This window comes from Pipistrellus kuhlii, unplaced genomic scaffold (assembly GCF_014108245.1).
Source record: "Pipistrellus kuhlii isolate mPipKuh1 unplaced genomic scaffold, mPipKuh1.p scaffold_m20_p_40, whole genome shotgun sequence".
Taxonomy (NCBI): domain Eukaryota; kingdom Metazoa; phylum Chordata; class Mammalia; order Chiroptera; family Vespertilionidae; genus Pipistrellus; species Pipistrellus kuhlii.
The window spans coordinates 2530336-2546982 of NW_023425541.1; the positions used below are offsets into that span (position 1 = coordinate 2530336).

The following is a 16647-nucleotide window of genomic DNA, read 5'->3' on the forward strand; positions in this document are numbered from 1 at the left end:
CTATGGGATATAGCTGACCAGCACCACTTTTGCAACCTAATTCCTAGCTACATTATAATTCAATATTTGCAAGGGTTGTCTATGACATCACAAGGGGGGTGTTATGCTGTTTTATTTGAAAAAGGGATTGAGGTATGCAATAGGGAGTTTGGTGGGAAAAGGTGAGAGGAAGGACAGATACTTTATTCTCTCTAAACCGCTACTGTTTCAACACTCTACAACACATTCTCTTGTATACATCAATTCTTTCAGAGACAGATAAATGGGTAGAAGATGTTCAGGAAGAAAGGTGATAATGTAGCCATCATGTTGGTAGTTAAGATTGATCCAAACAAAAGGTAAGGTGTAACTACAACTTTTTCTGGAATACCTAGAGATTCATCTCTGTGGGGAGAGTCTACTAAGCTCTATTTACTTGGGAGAAGTTACCAGTTTCCAGGGTCAGGAAGATTATGGATTCAAGGCTTCTAGGGTTCCTATTCCTAGAGAGGCATCATTATACTTAAGAAGGATCTATTTCTATCCACTAAATCTGGACAGAAAGGGTCTTATCACTACCTGGTCCCTTACATAATTTCTCATTTGTCCAGACAAGTCTCTACAGAAAAGGGGAAGAAAAATCCAGACTTCAATATAATGTTTATTGAAACCAGTTATAATGTAAAAAATAACTACTCTTTATAATTCCCTGACACTCTTGGCTCTAGCCACCCACCACTGCTTACTCTTTCAGATAACATTGGCTTGTGCTATCATGGGGTGAGGGTATGGTTCATGTCCCCATTATGCAGTGAAAAAGTCCAGAATCATGTCTTTTTCCTTTTGTCCATCACCATTCTCTCTCCCTCCATCACCACCTCTCTCTCACACACTCACACAGAGATATTCATGTGCATTGCTTCTGACCTTCCTTCCAGAAGTAATTCATCTCCATTGAAGGAAGAAGAGTGTCCTTTATTCCAGCCTTTTTTCTCGGATAGAGTTACAAGCAGAGAAGGCAAACTTCCCTTGCTGAGTTGATGGCCAGGCCAATTTCTCTCCCTAATATTGAAGAGACAAGGGACTAACTCAGTCCAAAGTAGTTCCCTGGTTTGCCTTTTCGTGAAAGGGATCGTAAAATCAGAATTCCTCTTGTCTTCTAGAAGCTGCTCCTGAGAGTTGGAGTTTTGACCCCAGCCACCTCTCTATTACTTTCCTTAACACACTTCAGTGGTTGAAATCTAACCGGAGCCCTCTGACGCATCAGGCATCAAAAGTCATTGTTCCTGTTGATAGCTTAAGCCAGTGGTCAGCAAACTCATTAGTCAACAGAGCCAAATATCCACAGTACGATTGAAATTTCTTTTGAGAGCCTAATTTTTAATGTGGAAGAGCCACACTTAAGGGGCCAAAGAACCATATGTGGCTCGTGAGCCACAGTTTGCCAACCACGGGCTTAAGCTGTTTGCCTAATTTGATGAATTTATTGCATTTGGGCATCCCAGTACCAGTCCTTACCCTCCACCCTCAGGTTTATGGTTAAATACTAAGCCACTTACTAAGCTCTCGTCTAATTATGGGACTTCGAGGTAAAACAAAGCACCTAGAAGTGCTAGCATTTCTTCCTTGCCTGCATCTCAGTTATGGGTGGAAAGTTCTTGCAGGGCTCAGGAATCTCACTTTACCTTCACTGATCACTAAGAACAGCATCACTATAGGGGATGCAGTTCTACAGCAGCTGGGATACCTCAAAGGCCAATACACTTCATTCTCCAGTTTTGTTATCTACACCCTCAATAAACTGGTCCTTTTGCCTCAGAGGCCTGTTACTGCTTGCACTTTCTCCATGCTATACCTATACTTCCACAATGCAATTGCATCTGGTACTCCTACCAACACTGAACCATTCCAAGCACCACAGAGTGAGAACCAATTTAGGGCAGGAGGAGTTTTGCCTCCTAGGCCCATGGTACCTGGCTGGGACTTTTTACAGTTTACACCTCTTAGATGAGTTGTTAACAATAGGGATAGTCTTGGATCTCAACATTCAGTAGATTCAGCCAATATGCCTTTGTGCAAGTAGGTTTCTTTCTCATATGGCCACTGGGGGGCAGCAGAGCAGTAGGAACAGAGTAAAAGGGAATTTCCATGAAATACAGACTGCTAAATGAGTTCTGCCTCCAGCTCTGCACACAAGGATGTTGCTACCTAACAATGGCACCAAGCCTCTAGAGCACATGTGTCAAACACAAGGCCCGCGGGCCAAATCCGTCCCGCCAGGCCTTGCAATGTGGCCCGCACCGCGCTGTCATCACTGCACTCCGCTGCGTTTCCATCACAATGACAGTTTATGACTGTTCAGTAAACCATTCGGCCCGCGATTTAGGCTGAATTTTAGATTTTGGCCCCTTCTCTGATTGAGTTCGACACCCCTACTCTAGAAGATGTACCATAGCAGAGCTGGGATGGATTTACAGGAAGATCCAGAACTTCCTCATAGAGATACAGCACTACTACTGTATTTAGAACTGTTTCCCTTATTTGAAGACTTATTTACCTTACTTAAAATTTTCAGATTTCCAGGCTCCACCTCAGACCAACAAAATCACTCTAGAGGGGAAGGGGACTGGAAATATATACTTAAGCTTCCCAGCATTCTTTTAAGGAAAAATTGGGACTTTCATTATGAGGGAACTTCATCATATGTCTTATTAGAAAAGTTTCTATTCTGAATGGGTATTTTGAACATGCCAATGAAAATGACATAAAGTGTGGCCTGGAATCTCTAACAAAAGATTGTGACTAAAGAACTAAAAACATGGCAGAAGGTTATTTAGGGGCTGGGGTGAAGAAAAGGGGGAAGTCAGCTGTCAGTACTACTTAACCTACAAGTTGGAAATTGGGAACCAATTTCTTACTGTTATCCCTGAAAATAAATGCATGTAAGCCTCTCCCTTAGTTTATGTTCTGGTTCAAAGAATCAGGGAAAGGAGAGGACAGAACAATATTAATACTGCTCCCCTCCCCCTATTCCTAAGAGAATTGTCCAAAGATCACAGAGGAAATGGCAGGTTTTCTCCAGTACTCTCCACCTTATACCATTCCTCAGCTATACTGTAGCTAAGATTTCCCGGCCTCCCTGCTGTTCTGGGCAAATAGAGATAATTGTCAAGTAGGTAGCGTTGCTCTGTTACATCGTGCGGCTCTTATCTTTGAAAGAGCTTTTATTTTTGTCTCAATAGCATTTTACACTCAATGAGTATCATCCAAAAGCCACACCGACATTTCTTCAGCATGGCGTTTTCCTTTCTGGAGGAGAGAATAGGAGGGAGAGGAGGGAAAACAGGGTCCTAAGGGAGTCTCAGAAATGCCTGAGACTGTATGTGGCTTCCCTGAGGTTCCCAGCTTGTCCTAGAAGATTTCAAGTGAGGGGTTGTGGGCTGCAGCTCTCTAGTGCACAGTCCTCTCTTTTTGGCGATGATAATCTGGGGAAAAGAAAAAAGAAAAGGAGGAAATAAGCAGGTTATCTTGAGGCCTGAGCTCCCAACTCATGGGGCCTCTAATAATCAGGACTTCAAGAGTTCCTACCCAGGGCCCTTCCAAGTAAGAAAAGAGAGAGTGACACTTACTGTAGGGAAAGAAGCGGACACGCATGCTGATTTCACGAGCTGTCTTCAGGATCTCAACAGCCTGAAGTGAGCAAAACAGCTTGTACAAATGAAGATATAACCCAGGACAGAATCATAACAGGAGGAAAGTCATTTGCCACTCCAACCTTCTAGGTCACTAACAGCTGCTTCCTTCTGTACACTTCCTCAGGAGAGATTCTTTCTGACCAAGCTACATACAGATTAGGCCAGTGGTTGGCAAACTCATTAGTCAACAGAGCCAAACATCAACAGTACAATGACTGAAATTTCCTTTGAGAGCCAAAAACATGACTTCTGCACACGGGCCACGAAGTTTCAATCACACTATACGTGTGCGTCCACACTTGGTATTTTGTGGAAGAGCCACATTCAAGGGGCCAAAGAGCTGCATGTGGCTTGAGAGCAAGTTTGCTGACCACTGGATTAGGCTAATCCTGTCCAACTTGTCCTACCTGGGATCGCTTTTTGCCTCACCACAGCCCAAGTGCTGTGCTTACCTTGCTATGCTCAATATCTTGGAAATCCACATCATTCACAGCTAGGACTTGGTCCCCTTCCTGAAGTCCTGCTCGATGTGCGTCAGAGTCTGGGATCACCTGTTGGTAAGGAGAGAATATGTCTGATTGAGGTGGGATGATTTCAAACACTGTAAGTGAAATTAAGTGCTATCCAAACATAAGGTTCTGGGATGTGTGTGTGTGTGTGTGTGTGTGTGTGTGTGTGTACGCACATGTGCGTGAAAATGTAGGGAAACAGATGCTTGCCAGATGGGAAGTTTTAAGTGGGAAAGTGGGAAAGAGTTCCCCCATTATGCCCTTCTAAGAGTCCACTACATCATCCTTCTCCCAGGCTCTGGGAAATCACAGTTCTGCAATCTGATAACGAAGGGAAGTAGCTATCCATACTGCCTCCCAGGTACACTCACTCACCTTGGAGATGAAGATGCCTAGCTGGGAGGCCTTTCCTCCTCGGATGTTAAATCCCAACTGCAAGACAAGAGCACAGAATGGGAGCTCAATATTGACAACAAACACAAGAATATCTAGTAGCATCACTATATGATAGCTTGGCTATATGTCCGTCAGAGAGAAGTCAGAAGTTATGGAAATGGTACCTCAGCTTTCTGCCCAGTAAAGGTAGTATCCTTACCTCCTTACCTGCTTCCCTATCTGTACTCCCAACCACAGCTGACTTCTAGGTCTGGTGTGAACAAATTTAGCCTGGAATAAGACATCATTGTTCCATTAGCTCACCTGAGCTCCAGGGGGCTTCTTTAGTGTGACGGTTCGTGGCAGAAACTGGGTCAACTCATTGTTGTAGTCTGGGTGGTATACTCTCTGCAAGACACAGCAACCCCAGAAATCTTACTACCAGTCTTAGATTTTATAACCATCTTCATCTGGAACACAAATGTATCACCCTGAAGTCAGGAAAAGGTAAAGTCATGGACTTAGTTTAAAGAGGACAGATAACACTGTCCAAATGGGTAGGTGAATAGTTTGGGGCAATGCTAGTAGTCCAGTAGCTCTCCACTTCTTTGACAGAATTGAAAGAAGGGCTCTGAATTTCAAGAATTCTCTGGTATGAATGGACTCTGGAAGGAGGCTTCCATACGCTTTCAATGGGCCCAGTTGCTCAGAATCCAATTTCTGAGTCCCTTGGCTACAACAAAGGCTAAGAATCATTCTCCATTAAGTTTTCTAACCCTGCTATCCTACCTTTCATATATCATCTCATGCCCATGGGGAAAAATCAGCTATTCAAGATTATAGATGGTTCCCACCTCATGAGGAGGAATCCATGCTGGGGGATTCTCATAGGGAGGCAGGAAAACCACTGGGTAGTCATCATAAGGAATTCTGCTGTCCATCTCTGGCAAGGCTCTGGAATGGAAGAGTGAATCAAAACTGACAAAGATGGCTCAAAAGGGAGAGTAGCCCAGCAAGTTTCAGAAAACAACTCCAACCTATCTAAGGCTTTCAACTATGGTATCAGCTCACTTCTAGGTGATAGATTGGTGGAAAGAAGGAAGAAAACAGATGGAAGAAAACAATGAACTTTTCTGGATATCTGGATGCCAAGCAACCTGCTAGGTCCTCTATAGAGATGATGTCCTTTTTCACAACCTGAAAAATAGATGTTACTCTCTTCAACCTAGAGAAGAGGCAAGCAGGATGGCATCTCAAAAGATCTGTCTACTTTCAAAGTCCAAGGGAGTGCTGACACCACTATCCACAGGTGTTGTATGTGGCAGGCATGGCATCAGGCGTTACACCCATGGGGACAGATGGTATCTAGGTTCTGCAACCTTGGTACTTGAATTCTGGCTAAGAAAGACTTTACAGTTAAGACCCAAACTATAAGAGAACATTTATTTATAAAATCACAAAGATGGAAGAAGTAATCTGTAGACGAGGTGGGCTTAGGAAACAAGTTATAGAGGAAGATAATGGTGAGGAGTCTGGGGGGGGGGGGCGCAGCGGTGCAGGGGTAAAGGGAAAGGCACTGGAGTGCTCCCTGGAGGGAGAGAGCACCCTAAGGGTTTTAAGAGTGGAGATATTAGGAGAGGTCCAAGGGGAAGATCTCAATAGACTTATTTAGCCGTTTTCCAGGTGTGTCCTTTTTTTTTTTTTAATATATTTTATTGATTTTTGTACAGAGTGGAAGGGAGAGAGAGAGAGAGTTCGAAACATCAATGAGAGAGAGTCATCGATCAGCTGCCTCTTGCACACTCCCTACTGGGGATATGCCCACAAGCAAGGTACATGCCCTTGACCGGAATTGAACCCAGGGCCCTTCAGTCCCCAAGCTGACGCTCTATCTATCCATTGAGCAAAACCGGTCCCGGCCAGGTGTGTCCTTTCAAGGTCTAGGTCTCTACTGATTGACAGGAGGGCACCAGAGTGGGAGCGGGGTCATTATCCAATGCAGCTGGTCCTGAGGTCAGCTGTGGCTGCTTTTTTTGCTTATCTGGTCCTGGAGCTGAAATAAACCTGAGGCTTAGATGTTATCTCTAGGGAGGAAAAGTTAGGGGGTCCAAACTGCTTAACCATGTATATGCTATGCTAGGCCCTAGCAGCTAGGGGAGGAAATGTCACTCTGGGGCAAGATCCCACCCTACAATTGTCCTTTGCTAGGCATCCGGGGCTTTCCACCCTGGTGACCTTGGGTACCTGGCCCTTCCTCCTCGCTCTGCTCACGTCAAACTGCCCACCACACAGGGACTGGAGGCATGGCACCGCCCACATTCCCTAGATGTGATCGGTAATTGTGACGGTTCCCATATCAACCCTTTTTTCGCCCTCTGCCCCCTTCAAACCTCCTCCCCGCCTCCCGCCTGAGCTCCGCGCGTTCTAAGAAGTAACCGCCGTGATATCTCACCTGCCAACAAGGCCTCGGCCAGCGCAGGTTCCGCGCGCCGCCAAATCAGCCTGAGAACCGGAAGCAGATGCTACGACTGGTCCCGAGGGGCGGGATCGACGTGCGGCGCGCAGGCCCACCCCTTCCTACAGCGTCTGCGCACACCGACGTGCGTGCGCCTCCGGCCGCCTGTCTGCGTTCCGATTGGCTGGCGTCTCCAGGGCCCATTTGAAACTTGGCGGTTAAATATCCGGTTAGGACAGGGCAGCGGGAAGACCAGGGAAGGTACGTTTAGTTTGGCGAGCGAAGGGGATACACCTTAGGAACTGCCTTTCCCGGTGCCCTGGGGCTGTGGGTCTTTGCCGACGCCTCCACCGGGGGTTTCCTTTCCATTTAGAGGACACGTCGCCGTTTTTAGAGTATCGGGCTGCCGGGCCGTCTTGTGTTCGCCAAATCCGAGGGAGAGTGACCTTCCAGCGGCTGCGACCCTGCTGAGAGAAGGGGCTGCCTCACCGACGCTGAGGTCAGTAACCCATCCCCACCCCCTGCGGATGGTCGGAATTCCGGAAGGACGCTCTCCCACCGCAGCCAGCCCACCGAGATTCATCAGCAAGCCTCTTTTCTTTTTTTTTCCGTCAGAGACGGTGCTGAGGTAGGATCATGACTGAAGAGGTGAAGGGAATTCCTGTAAGAGTGGCATTACGATGTCGCCCTCTGGTTCCCAAAGAGATTAGCGAGGGCTGTCAGACGTGCCTTTCCTTTGTACCCGGAGAACCACAGGTGCGTAAAAGTCCGGGGCCCGCATCGGGACACCTCAGGCCAATGGACAGTGAGGGGTGTGGTCTGGCCTTTCATCTTTTTTTTTCTTACTCTTTTCTCCTAGGTGGTGGTTGGTACTGACAAATCCTTCACCTATGACTTTGTGTTTGACCCTTCTGCTGAGCAGGAGGAAGTCTTCAATACAGCAGTAGCACCACTCATAAAAGACATATTTAAAGGTGAGACTATTTCATTCATCAAATGGTTCTTGAGCATATATTATGCTACTGTGCTTGGATGTTGTGAATACAGGAGTGGATGAAACATGAGTCCTGAATTTAAAAAGTCCCCAGTCTCTGTATCCTTGACACTAGTTTTGTACTGTATTTGCTTTCTGTGGTTCTGCTCATCTTTGATATCTATATATTCCATTAATTTTTAGACAGTGGGAGGTAAGGAAGGGGAAAGAGAGAGAAAGGGAGACATATATTTTTGTTTGTCCTGGAACGTTATTAGATTCTAAGCTGTTTGATGGGGGCTGATGATAATTAGTATGCCAAACTACTCGAGGCTCAAGCACTGCAAGACCTGTGAAAAGATTAAAAAATGAATAATAATAGCTTCCAGGCCCTGCAGGACTACAAAGTTTAGGGATGGGAGTAGAAGTAGATGACTATACACATACTTTTTGATGCATAAAAAAATTGTTAAACTTTTTGCACTCATCTTTAAGGAAAAGTATTTTAGGAGTTGAAAATATACAATAGAATCAATCAGTCCTGCTCTAGAAGTAGCAGTGCTTTTATGCAAAGTGGATGACACAAACTCTATTTGGGGAATCCAGTGAATTTCACAGCATAGGGAACCTTTGAGATAAGTCTTGAATGATGAGTAGAATTCTTTTACGTAAAGGAAATTTCCTAAAGTCCCTGAATACTCTGGCCAGTTACTAATCTTTATTGCAGAAGTGAAGCCTTTAGTGTTATTAAAGACCATAGCAGGGCTCTGAAGAAGGGGGAAGTGCCTAGGAGGTCTTTATTATTCTAGGACAGTGGTTACTCAGGATTCAAAGCATAGGGCTACTTAAAAGAAATAGCAGCAGTAGAGCGTCGGTCTGCGGACTGAAAGGTCCCAGGTTCGATTCCGGTCAAGGGCATGTACCTTGGTTGCGGGCACATCCCCGGTAGGGGGTGTGCAAGAGGCAGCTGGTCGATGTTTCTCTCTCACCGACGTTTCTAGCTCTCTAACTCTCTCCCTTCCTCTCTGTAAAAAATCAATAAAATATATTTTTTAAAAAAGAAATAGAACCATGACATACTAGTCCTATAAAGTTGAAACGGACATTTACATCATCTAGTCTAGCTTTCAAAAGAAAAATGCTTTCTAGCAATACCTTTGTAAAGTGAACTTCCATTGTCTATTTAATTCCTTTTTTGTACAGGGAACTCACTGACTCACAGTGTAGTCCTGTTGATTGGTTCTCAGACAACTCTTATTATATTAGTTTATACTGAGATGAAATTTGCCTCCTGGTAATTTCTACCCAGTGATGTTAGTTTATCTCTCTGGAGTCTACAGAAGCCTTCTTCCAGGCCACAGCAATTCACATTGTATTTTTTTTTCCCACTTTTTAAGTGATATCATGACTCTGAATATCTGAATACTTGTTTTAAATTTTTAAAAGTGATAATCTCAAACTTATACAAATGTTGCAAGAATAGCATAAAAAACGTTTTTCCTGAACCATTTGGAATTAGTTGTTGAACTGATGCCCCCTGAATAGTGTATATATGCTACAAACAAGGACTTTCTGCTACATAACTACAATACCACCATCAAAATAATGAAATTAGCATTGTTATAATAGTACTATCCAGTCCTCAGACCTCATTCTAGTTTCACCAATTGTCTCAATTACGTCCTTTATAGCAGAGGGTCTAGTTCAAATTCACGTTATATTTATTTGTACTGCCTCTGTAGTCTCCTTCATTCTAAAATTCCTTCATTCTCTTTTTTACTTTCATACTCATGACACTTTTGAAGATCCACAGGCCAGTTATTTTATAAAACATTTCCATTTTTTTAAAATATATATTTTATTGATTTTGTACAGAGAGAAAGGGAGAGAGAGAGTTAGAAACATCGATGAGAGAGAGTCATCGATTAGCTGCCTCTTGCACACCCCCCACTGAGGATATGCCCGTAACCAAGGTACATGCCCTTGACCAGAATCGAACCCGGGACCCTTCAGTCCCCAAGCCAACACTCTATCCATTGAGCCAAACCAGTTTCGGCAAAACATTTCTAATTTTTGGTTTGTCTGCTATTTACTTCTGATTAGATTCAGGTTCTCTTTGAATCCTGTCAGTCAACACATGATTTTGTTTTGTTCCATTACTGTTGATATTCATTTTGAGATCTTGATGGAGGCTTTAGCAGGGGAGTGCAGCTACTCATGTACCCTTGCCCTGAATACAGTCCTCTCCTCTATCTGGAAATGTTCTCTTCAACCAAGCTTGCAGCTTCTAGAGGGGGATACACTTGGATCAGTGAGGGAGGAAGAGGACACCTGCCTACCCAGCCAGATCAGCCAGACCAACTGTGGCGATCAGTGGTGTGACAGATGTTGCAGCCAGAGGGCCCTCACATCCTGATGTTCATTTTGATCATTTGATTAAGGTGTTATTTGCCAAGTTTCTCCACTATAAAGTTCATCTTTTTCTTATTTACATATTTGAAAGACCATCATATGATTCTAATTCTCTTCTCATTAACCATCCTTCCTTTCCTTTAGCCATTCCTGAAAAAAAATATGGTTTCCAGAGCCTTCATTATCTGGGCATCTTCCTCAGATTGTACCTTTACAGTTTAGTAAGAGTGCTATATTTCATATTTTTAAGTTGGGAAACTATGAGAATTAAATTATAGTCTTTAGAAGCAATATAATGTAGAAAATGATTTCAACATATATGTGTTTGGTTAACATTGCTCTGTAAAGACAACTAGTATTTTTCAGTCAGCTCAACAGTACTTTCTTGTACTCTGAACTCTCAATACCACAGAGTGCTTTGTAAAAAGTACTACAACTTAGTTTTCACAATTATTACTATACTGTAGTATTGCAGAAGATTATGGAATGTTATTCTCTTGATCTATAATCATGCCATACTATACCATACGAGGTGATACTAGCATTCTACTAGTGAAATCTCAATTTAACATATTTTTTCCCCTTTATTGATTAAGGTATTATATATGTGTCTTTATTCCTCCATTACACCCCCACTCCAATCATGCCCTCACCCCCCTGGTGTCTGTATCCATTGCTTAGATTTATACGGATGCATACAAGTCCTTTGGTTGACCTTACCCCACTCTCCCCTACCTTCCCTCTGAGATTTGATGGTCTGATTCATGCTTCACTGTCTCTGGATCTGTTTTTTCCCCCCATCATTTCAAGTTGTTCATTATATTCCACAAATGAGTGAGATCATATGATATGTATCTTTCTCTGACTGACTTATTTCATAATCCTCTCCAGGTTCATCCATGCTGTTGCAAATGGTAGGAATTTCTTCCTTTCTACAGCAGCATAGTATTCCATTGCATAGATGTACCACAGTTTTTTTTTAATCCACTCATCTGCTGATGGGGACCTAGGCTGTTTCCAAATCTTAGCTCTGGTAAATTGTGCTGCTATGAAATAGGGTGCATATATCCTTTCTGATTGGTGTTTCCAGTTTCTTAGGACATATTCCTAGGAGTGGAATTACTGGGTCAAATGGGAGTTCCACTTTTAGTTTTTTGAGGAAACTCCATACTGTTCTTCACAGTGGCTGCACCAGTCTGCATTCCCACCAGCAGTGCACGAGGGTTCCGTTTTTTTGGTGTCCTCACCAGCATTTGGGATTTGTTGATTAGTTGATGATAGCTATTCTGACAGGCGTGAGATAGTACTTCATTGTTGTTTTGATTTGCATCTCTCGGATGATTAGTAACTTTGAGCATCTATACTAATGATAGAGGAATATGCAAATTGTCCAGGACACCATCACAGTAATGACCAAACAGCAGGCTGTGTGGGGCGACTGGGCTGGCAAGGAATTTTGTGAGGAACAACCAAACATTTGAATATCAGACTGCATGGGGTGACAAGGCCGGCAAGGGGGTTAGTGAGGAATCACCAAATGTCTGAACAGCAGGCTGCATGGGCAACCAGGCCGATGGGGAGGGGTAGGGGGGACAGTTAGGGATGACCAGGCTGGCAGAGGGGGTAATTGGAGATGACCAGGCTGGTGGGGGGGGCAGTAAGGGGCAATCAGGCAGGCAGGCAGGTGAGCAGTTAGGAGCCAGCGGTTCCGGATTGTGAGAGGGATTTCCGAAGTGTCCTGGATTGGAGAGAGTGCAGGCAGGGCTGAGGGAATCCCCAGCCCCTTGTACAAATTCGTGCACCGGGCCTCTAGTGTTTTCATATGTCTCTTGGCTTTATGTCCTCTTTTTAAAATTACCTATTTAGGTCTGTTGCCCATTTTTTTATTGGATTATCTTCCTTTTCTAAAGTTGTATGAGTTCCCTGTAAATGTTGAAGATTAAACCCTTACCAGAGATAACATTGGCAAATAAGTTCTCCCATGCAGTGTGCTTTCTTATTGTTTTGGTGATGGTTTGTTTTGCTGTGCAGAAGCTTATTTTGATGTAGTTCCATTTGTTTATTTTCTCTTTAGTTTCCAGTGCCCTAGGAGCTGTATCGAAGAAGATATTGCTTCGGCATATGTCTGAGATTTTGCTGCCTGTGGATTCCTCTAAGATTTTTATGGTTTCCCATCTTACATTTAAGTCCATTATCCATTTTGAGTTTTTTTTGTGTATAATGTAAATTGGTGGTCTAGTTTCACTTTTTGCATGTATCTGTTCAATTTTCCCAGCACCATTTATTGAAGAGACTGTCTTGACTCTATTGTATGCTCTTGCCTCCTTTGTCAAATATTAATTAAGCAGAGTGGTTTGGGTTAATTTCTGGATTCTCTATTCTATTCCATTGGTTTATATGTCTGATCTTGTGCAGGCAGTTTTGAGAACCATGATTTTGTAATACAGCTTGATATCTGGTATTGAGATCCCTCCTACTTTATTGAGAAAGAAAGTTCTTCTTTCTCAGGATTGCTGCAGCTATTTGGGGTATTTTTTTTTCCAAATGAATTTTTGGAGAGTTCATTCTAGGTCTGTGAAATATGTCATTGATATTTTAATGGGGAGTGCATTGAATCTATAGATTGCTTTGGGTAGTATGGACATTTTAATGAGGTTGATTCTACCAATCCCAATCCATGAACACGGTATGTTCTTCCATCCGTTTATGTCTTCCTCTAGTTCTTTTTTCAATGTCCTGTAGTTTTCCTCATATAGGTCTTTTACCTCCTTAGTTAATTTTATTCCTAGGTTTCTTAATTTTTAAAAAAATATATATATATATTTTATTGATTTTTTACAGAGAGGAAGGGAGAGAGATAGAGAGCTAGAAACGTCGATGAGAGAGAAACATCGACCAGCTGCCTCTTGCACACCCCCTACTGGGGATGTGCCTGCAACTCAGGTACATGCCCTTGACCGGACTCGAACTTGGGACCTTTCAGTCCGCAGACCGACGCTCTACCACTGAGCCAAACCGGTTTCGGCTAGGTTTCTTAATTTTTTTGGTGTAACGGTAAATGGGATTCTTTTTAATCTCTCATTCTGTAAGTTTACTATTGTTATATAAAAATGCCATAGAGCCCTAACCTGTGTGGCTCAGTGGATAGAGCGTCGGCATGCAGACTGAAGGGTCCCAGGTTCAATTCCGGTCAAGGGCATGTACCTTGGTTGCAGGCACATCCCCAGTAGGGGTTGTGCAGGAGGCAGCTGATCGATGTTTCTCTCTCATGGATGTTTCTAACTCTCTCTCCTCCCTTCCTCCCTGTAAGAAATCAATAACACATATTAAAAAATAAAAATGCAATAGATTTCTTGGCGTTAATTTTGTATCCTGCTACATTGCCTAATTCATTTATTAAGTCTAATTATTTTATGGAGTCTTTTGGGTTTTCTATGTACGGTATCACGTTATCTGCAAATAAGGACAGTTTTACATCTTCTTTTCCAATTTGGATATCTTTTATTTCTTCTTCTTGTCTAATTGCTATGGCTAGCACTTCCAGTACTATATTGAACAGGAGTGGTAAGAGTGGGCATCCCTGCCTTGTTCCTGTTCTTAGGGGAAATGGTATTAATTTTTGCCCATTGAGTATGATGTTGGCTGTAGGTTTGTAGTATAAGGCTTTTATTATATTGAGGTATGATCCCTCTATTCCCACTTTGCTGAGGGTTTTTATCAAGAAAGGGTGTTGGATTTTGTCAAATGCTTTTTCTGCATCAATTGATAATGACTATGTGGTTTTTAACTCTCAATTTGTTTATGTTATGCGTCACATTTATTGATTTGCCAATATTGTAATATCCTTACATCCCGGGGATAAATCCTGTTTGGTCATAGTGTATGATCTTTCTGATGTAATGCTGGATCCAATTTGCTAGAATTTTGTTGAGGCATCTATGTTCATGAGGGAATTGGCCTGTAATTCATTTCCTTTGTGTTGTTTTTTATCTGGTTTTGGTATTAGGGGTAATGCTGGCTTCATAGAATGAGCTTGGAAGTGTTCCATCCTCTTGAGTTTTTTTGGTACAGTCTGAGGAGAACAGGTTTTACTTTTTCTTTGAATGTTTGGTAAAACTACCCTGTGAAGTTGTCTGGCCCTGGGCTTTTGTTTGCTGGAAACATTTTGATGATTGATTCCATTTCCTTCATAGTTATTGGCCTATTGAGATGTTTAGATTCTTCCTGATTGAGTTTTGGAATGTTGTATTTTTCTAGACATATGTCTATTTCCTCTAGGTTCTCTAGTTTGTTGGAATGGAGTTGTTCATAGCATTTTTTAACAATCCTTTGTATTTCTGTGGGGTCTGTTGTTATTTCATCTCTTTCATTCTGATTTTGTTTATTTAGGTCCTCTCTCTTTGCTTATTGGAGAGCCAGCTAGAGGTTCATCAATCTTGTTAATCTTTTCAAACAACAAGCTAGTGGTTCCATTTTTTGTTTGTTTGTTTTTGTTTTTTGGTCTCTGTGTCATTTATTTCCACTCTGATCTTTATTATCTCCTTCCTTCTCACCCTGGGCTTTTCTTGTTGCTCTTTTTCTATTTATTTAAGTTGTTGAGTTTGAGGATTTATTGCCATTTTTCTTGTTTTTTGAGGGAGGCTTGTAGAGCCTAAACTTCCCTCTCAGGATTGCTTTCACTGTGTCTTATATAGATAGATTTTGGATTGTTGTGTTTTCATTGGGGGCAGGTTGCTCGCTGGGCTGCTGCTCCTCAGATTGGGCCTAGTTGTTTGTGTGGCTGCTGCTCCTTGGATGGGGGTGGGCAGGCTGCTCACAGGGCTGCTGCTCTTCGGACAGGGGTGAGCTGTGTGGGGCTGCTGCTCCTTGGATGGGGGCAGGCTGCATGAGGCTGCTACTTTTCATATGGCGCTGGACTGCTTATGTGCTTCCTGCTCCTTAGATGGGGGCAAGATGTCCACATGGCTGCTGCTCCTTGGACGGGGGTGGGCTGCTTGTGTAGCTGCTGCTCACGTGGTCACAGTGCCCTGGGCTAAAGTGATAGGCTGGCCAGAGCAGAGTGCACTTTGGAACTCACAGGAGCCTGTGGCCGGGGTGGTGGAGTCTCAGTGACCATGGGACCACAGCCAAGGCAGCATTTCCCTACCAAGGGTGTCTTTATAGATCCAGATGGTGTCTGAGGGCACCCTGGGTAGGCTGAGGCTGGGCTCGCAGTCACAGTAGCTCTCCCCTTCAAGATGGCGTGGCCTCTGTGGTAGAGCCCTCCTCCTCCTTCCCCCCGCACCGCAGAGTGTTTGCAACAGTAGCAGAGGCTGCCCTGCTAGGTGAGTTCAATTTGCCTGCCCCCATAGTTCTTGCAGGATCAAACTGTCCCTCACATACACACACACACACACACACACACACACACACACACACACACACACAAAACACATCCAAACACTCCCCTTTCACTCCCTCACTCCCTCATGCTCTCCCTCACTGCGGCCATCTTCCTGTCTCTGTAGTTTGGTCTGGAGTGTTACTGACCCATTTTTGGATGGAGTCTCCTCTCCGGGTGTCTGGTTATGTGGCCCACTCTCTACCACATGGACCAAACAGGACAAAATGCAACTAGAGAAGACACAACACAAAGGGAAAAAAAACAAATGTACTAACTACACCAATAACCCCAATATAAGTGACCAGAGAAAAGAGAATTAGGGGAGAGAAAAGAGAACACAAATGATATCAAGGAGAGAAAAAATGGTAAGAGAGAAAAGAAAAATGAGAAAAAGGAAGAGGGAAAAAACATATATAAACTGAGTGGCCAGATTATTATGATCTCTGAATGCATAATAATCTGGCGCATATATATATTAGAGGCCTGGTGCATGAATTCGTGCATGGGTGGGGTCTGGCCAGCCTGGCCAAGGGGAGGGGACGGGTGGTTGGCAGCCTGCCTTCTGGTCAAACTCCTGGTAGAGAGGACAATTTGCATATTAGCCTTTTATTATATAGGATATACACTGAGTGGCCAGATTATTATGCATTCAGAGATCATAATAATATGGCCAGTGTGTGTGTGTGTACATATCTACATATATATATATATATATGGAGAAAACACCACAGAACAAACAGATGAACCAAAAAATGCAAACACCAAAGACCCGGAAAAGAGGGTGGGGGCAGAATCTGTAGAGGCTGAGCTTTTATACAGAAAGTAAGGTTAGCCGAAACCAGTTTGGCTCAGTGACAAAGCGTCAG

At 43.4% G+C, this 16647-nt stretch overlaps 2 protein-coding genes across 4 annotated transcripts in view; one reads left to right on the forward strand and one right to left on the reverse strand.

Moving 5' to 3' along the window:
• Window positions 1–3185: 3185 nt before the first annotated feature.
• PDZD11 (PDZ domain containing 11) lies at window positions 3186–7145 on the reverse strand. Of its 2 annotated transcripts, XM_036411444.2 has the most exons (7): window positions 7011–7140; window positions 5413–5512; window positions 4883–4966; window positions 4559–4615; window positions 4127–4225; window positions 3609–3669; window positions 3186–3464 (listed from the first exon to the last, which is right to left on the reverse strand). In XM_036411444.2, the coding sequence occupies exons 2-7, from the start codon at window positions 5497–5499 to the stop codon at window positions 3430–3432; spliced, it is 423 nt and encodes a 140-aa protein (XP_036267337.1). In that variant the 5' UTR covers window positions 5500–5512; window positions 7011–7140; the 3' UTR covers window positions 3186–3429. The 2 variants fall into 2 exon arrangements, with proteins under 2 accessions (XP_036267337.1, XP_036267338.1); XM_036411445.2 differs by lacking the exon at window positions 4559–4615 and having other exon boundaries at window positions 7011–7145.
• A 75-nt stretch (window positions 7146–7220) lies between these two features.
• KIF4A (kinesin family member 4A) overlaps window positions 7221–16647 on the forward strand; it is a 145780-nt gene continuing 136353 nt past the window's right edge. The window contains exons 1-4 of one of the 2 annotated variants that reach the window (XM_036411439.2): window positions 7221–7274; window positions 7387–7512; window positions 7629–7769; window positions 7873–7987. In XM_036411439.2, the coding sequence (XP_036267332.1) occupies window positions 7650–7769; window positions 7873–7987 (235 nt within the window). In that variant the 5' untranslated portion in view covers window positions 7221–7274; window positions 7387–7512; window positions 7629–7649. Of the gene's footprint in view, window positions 7513–7628; window positions 7770–7872; window positions 7988–16647 lie in introns of both variants that reach the window. The other variant, XM_036411442.2, reaches the window with a different exon arrangement.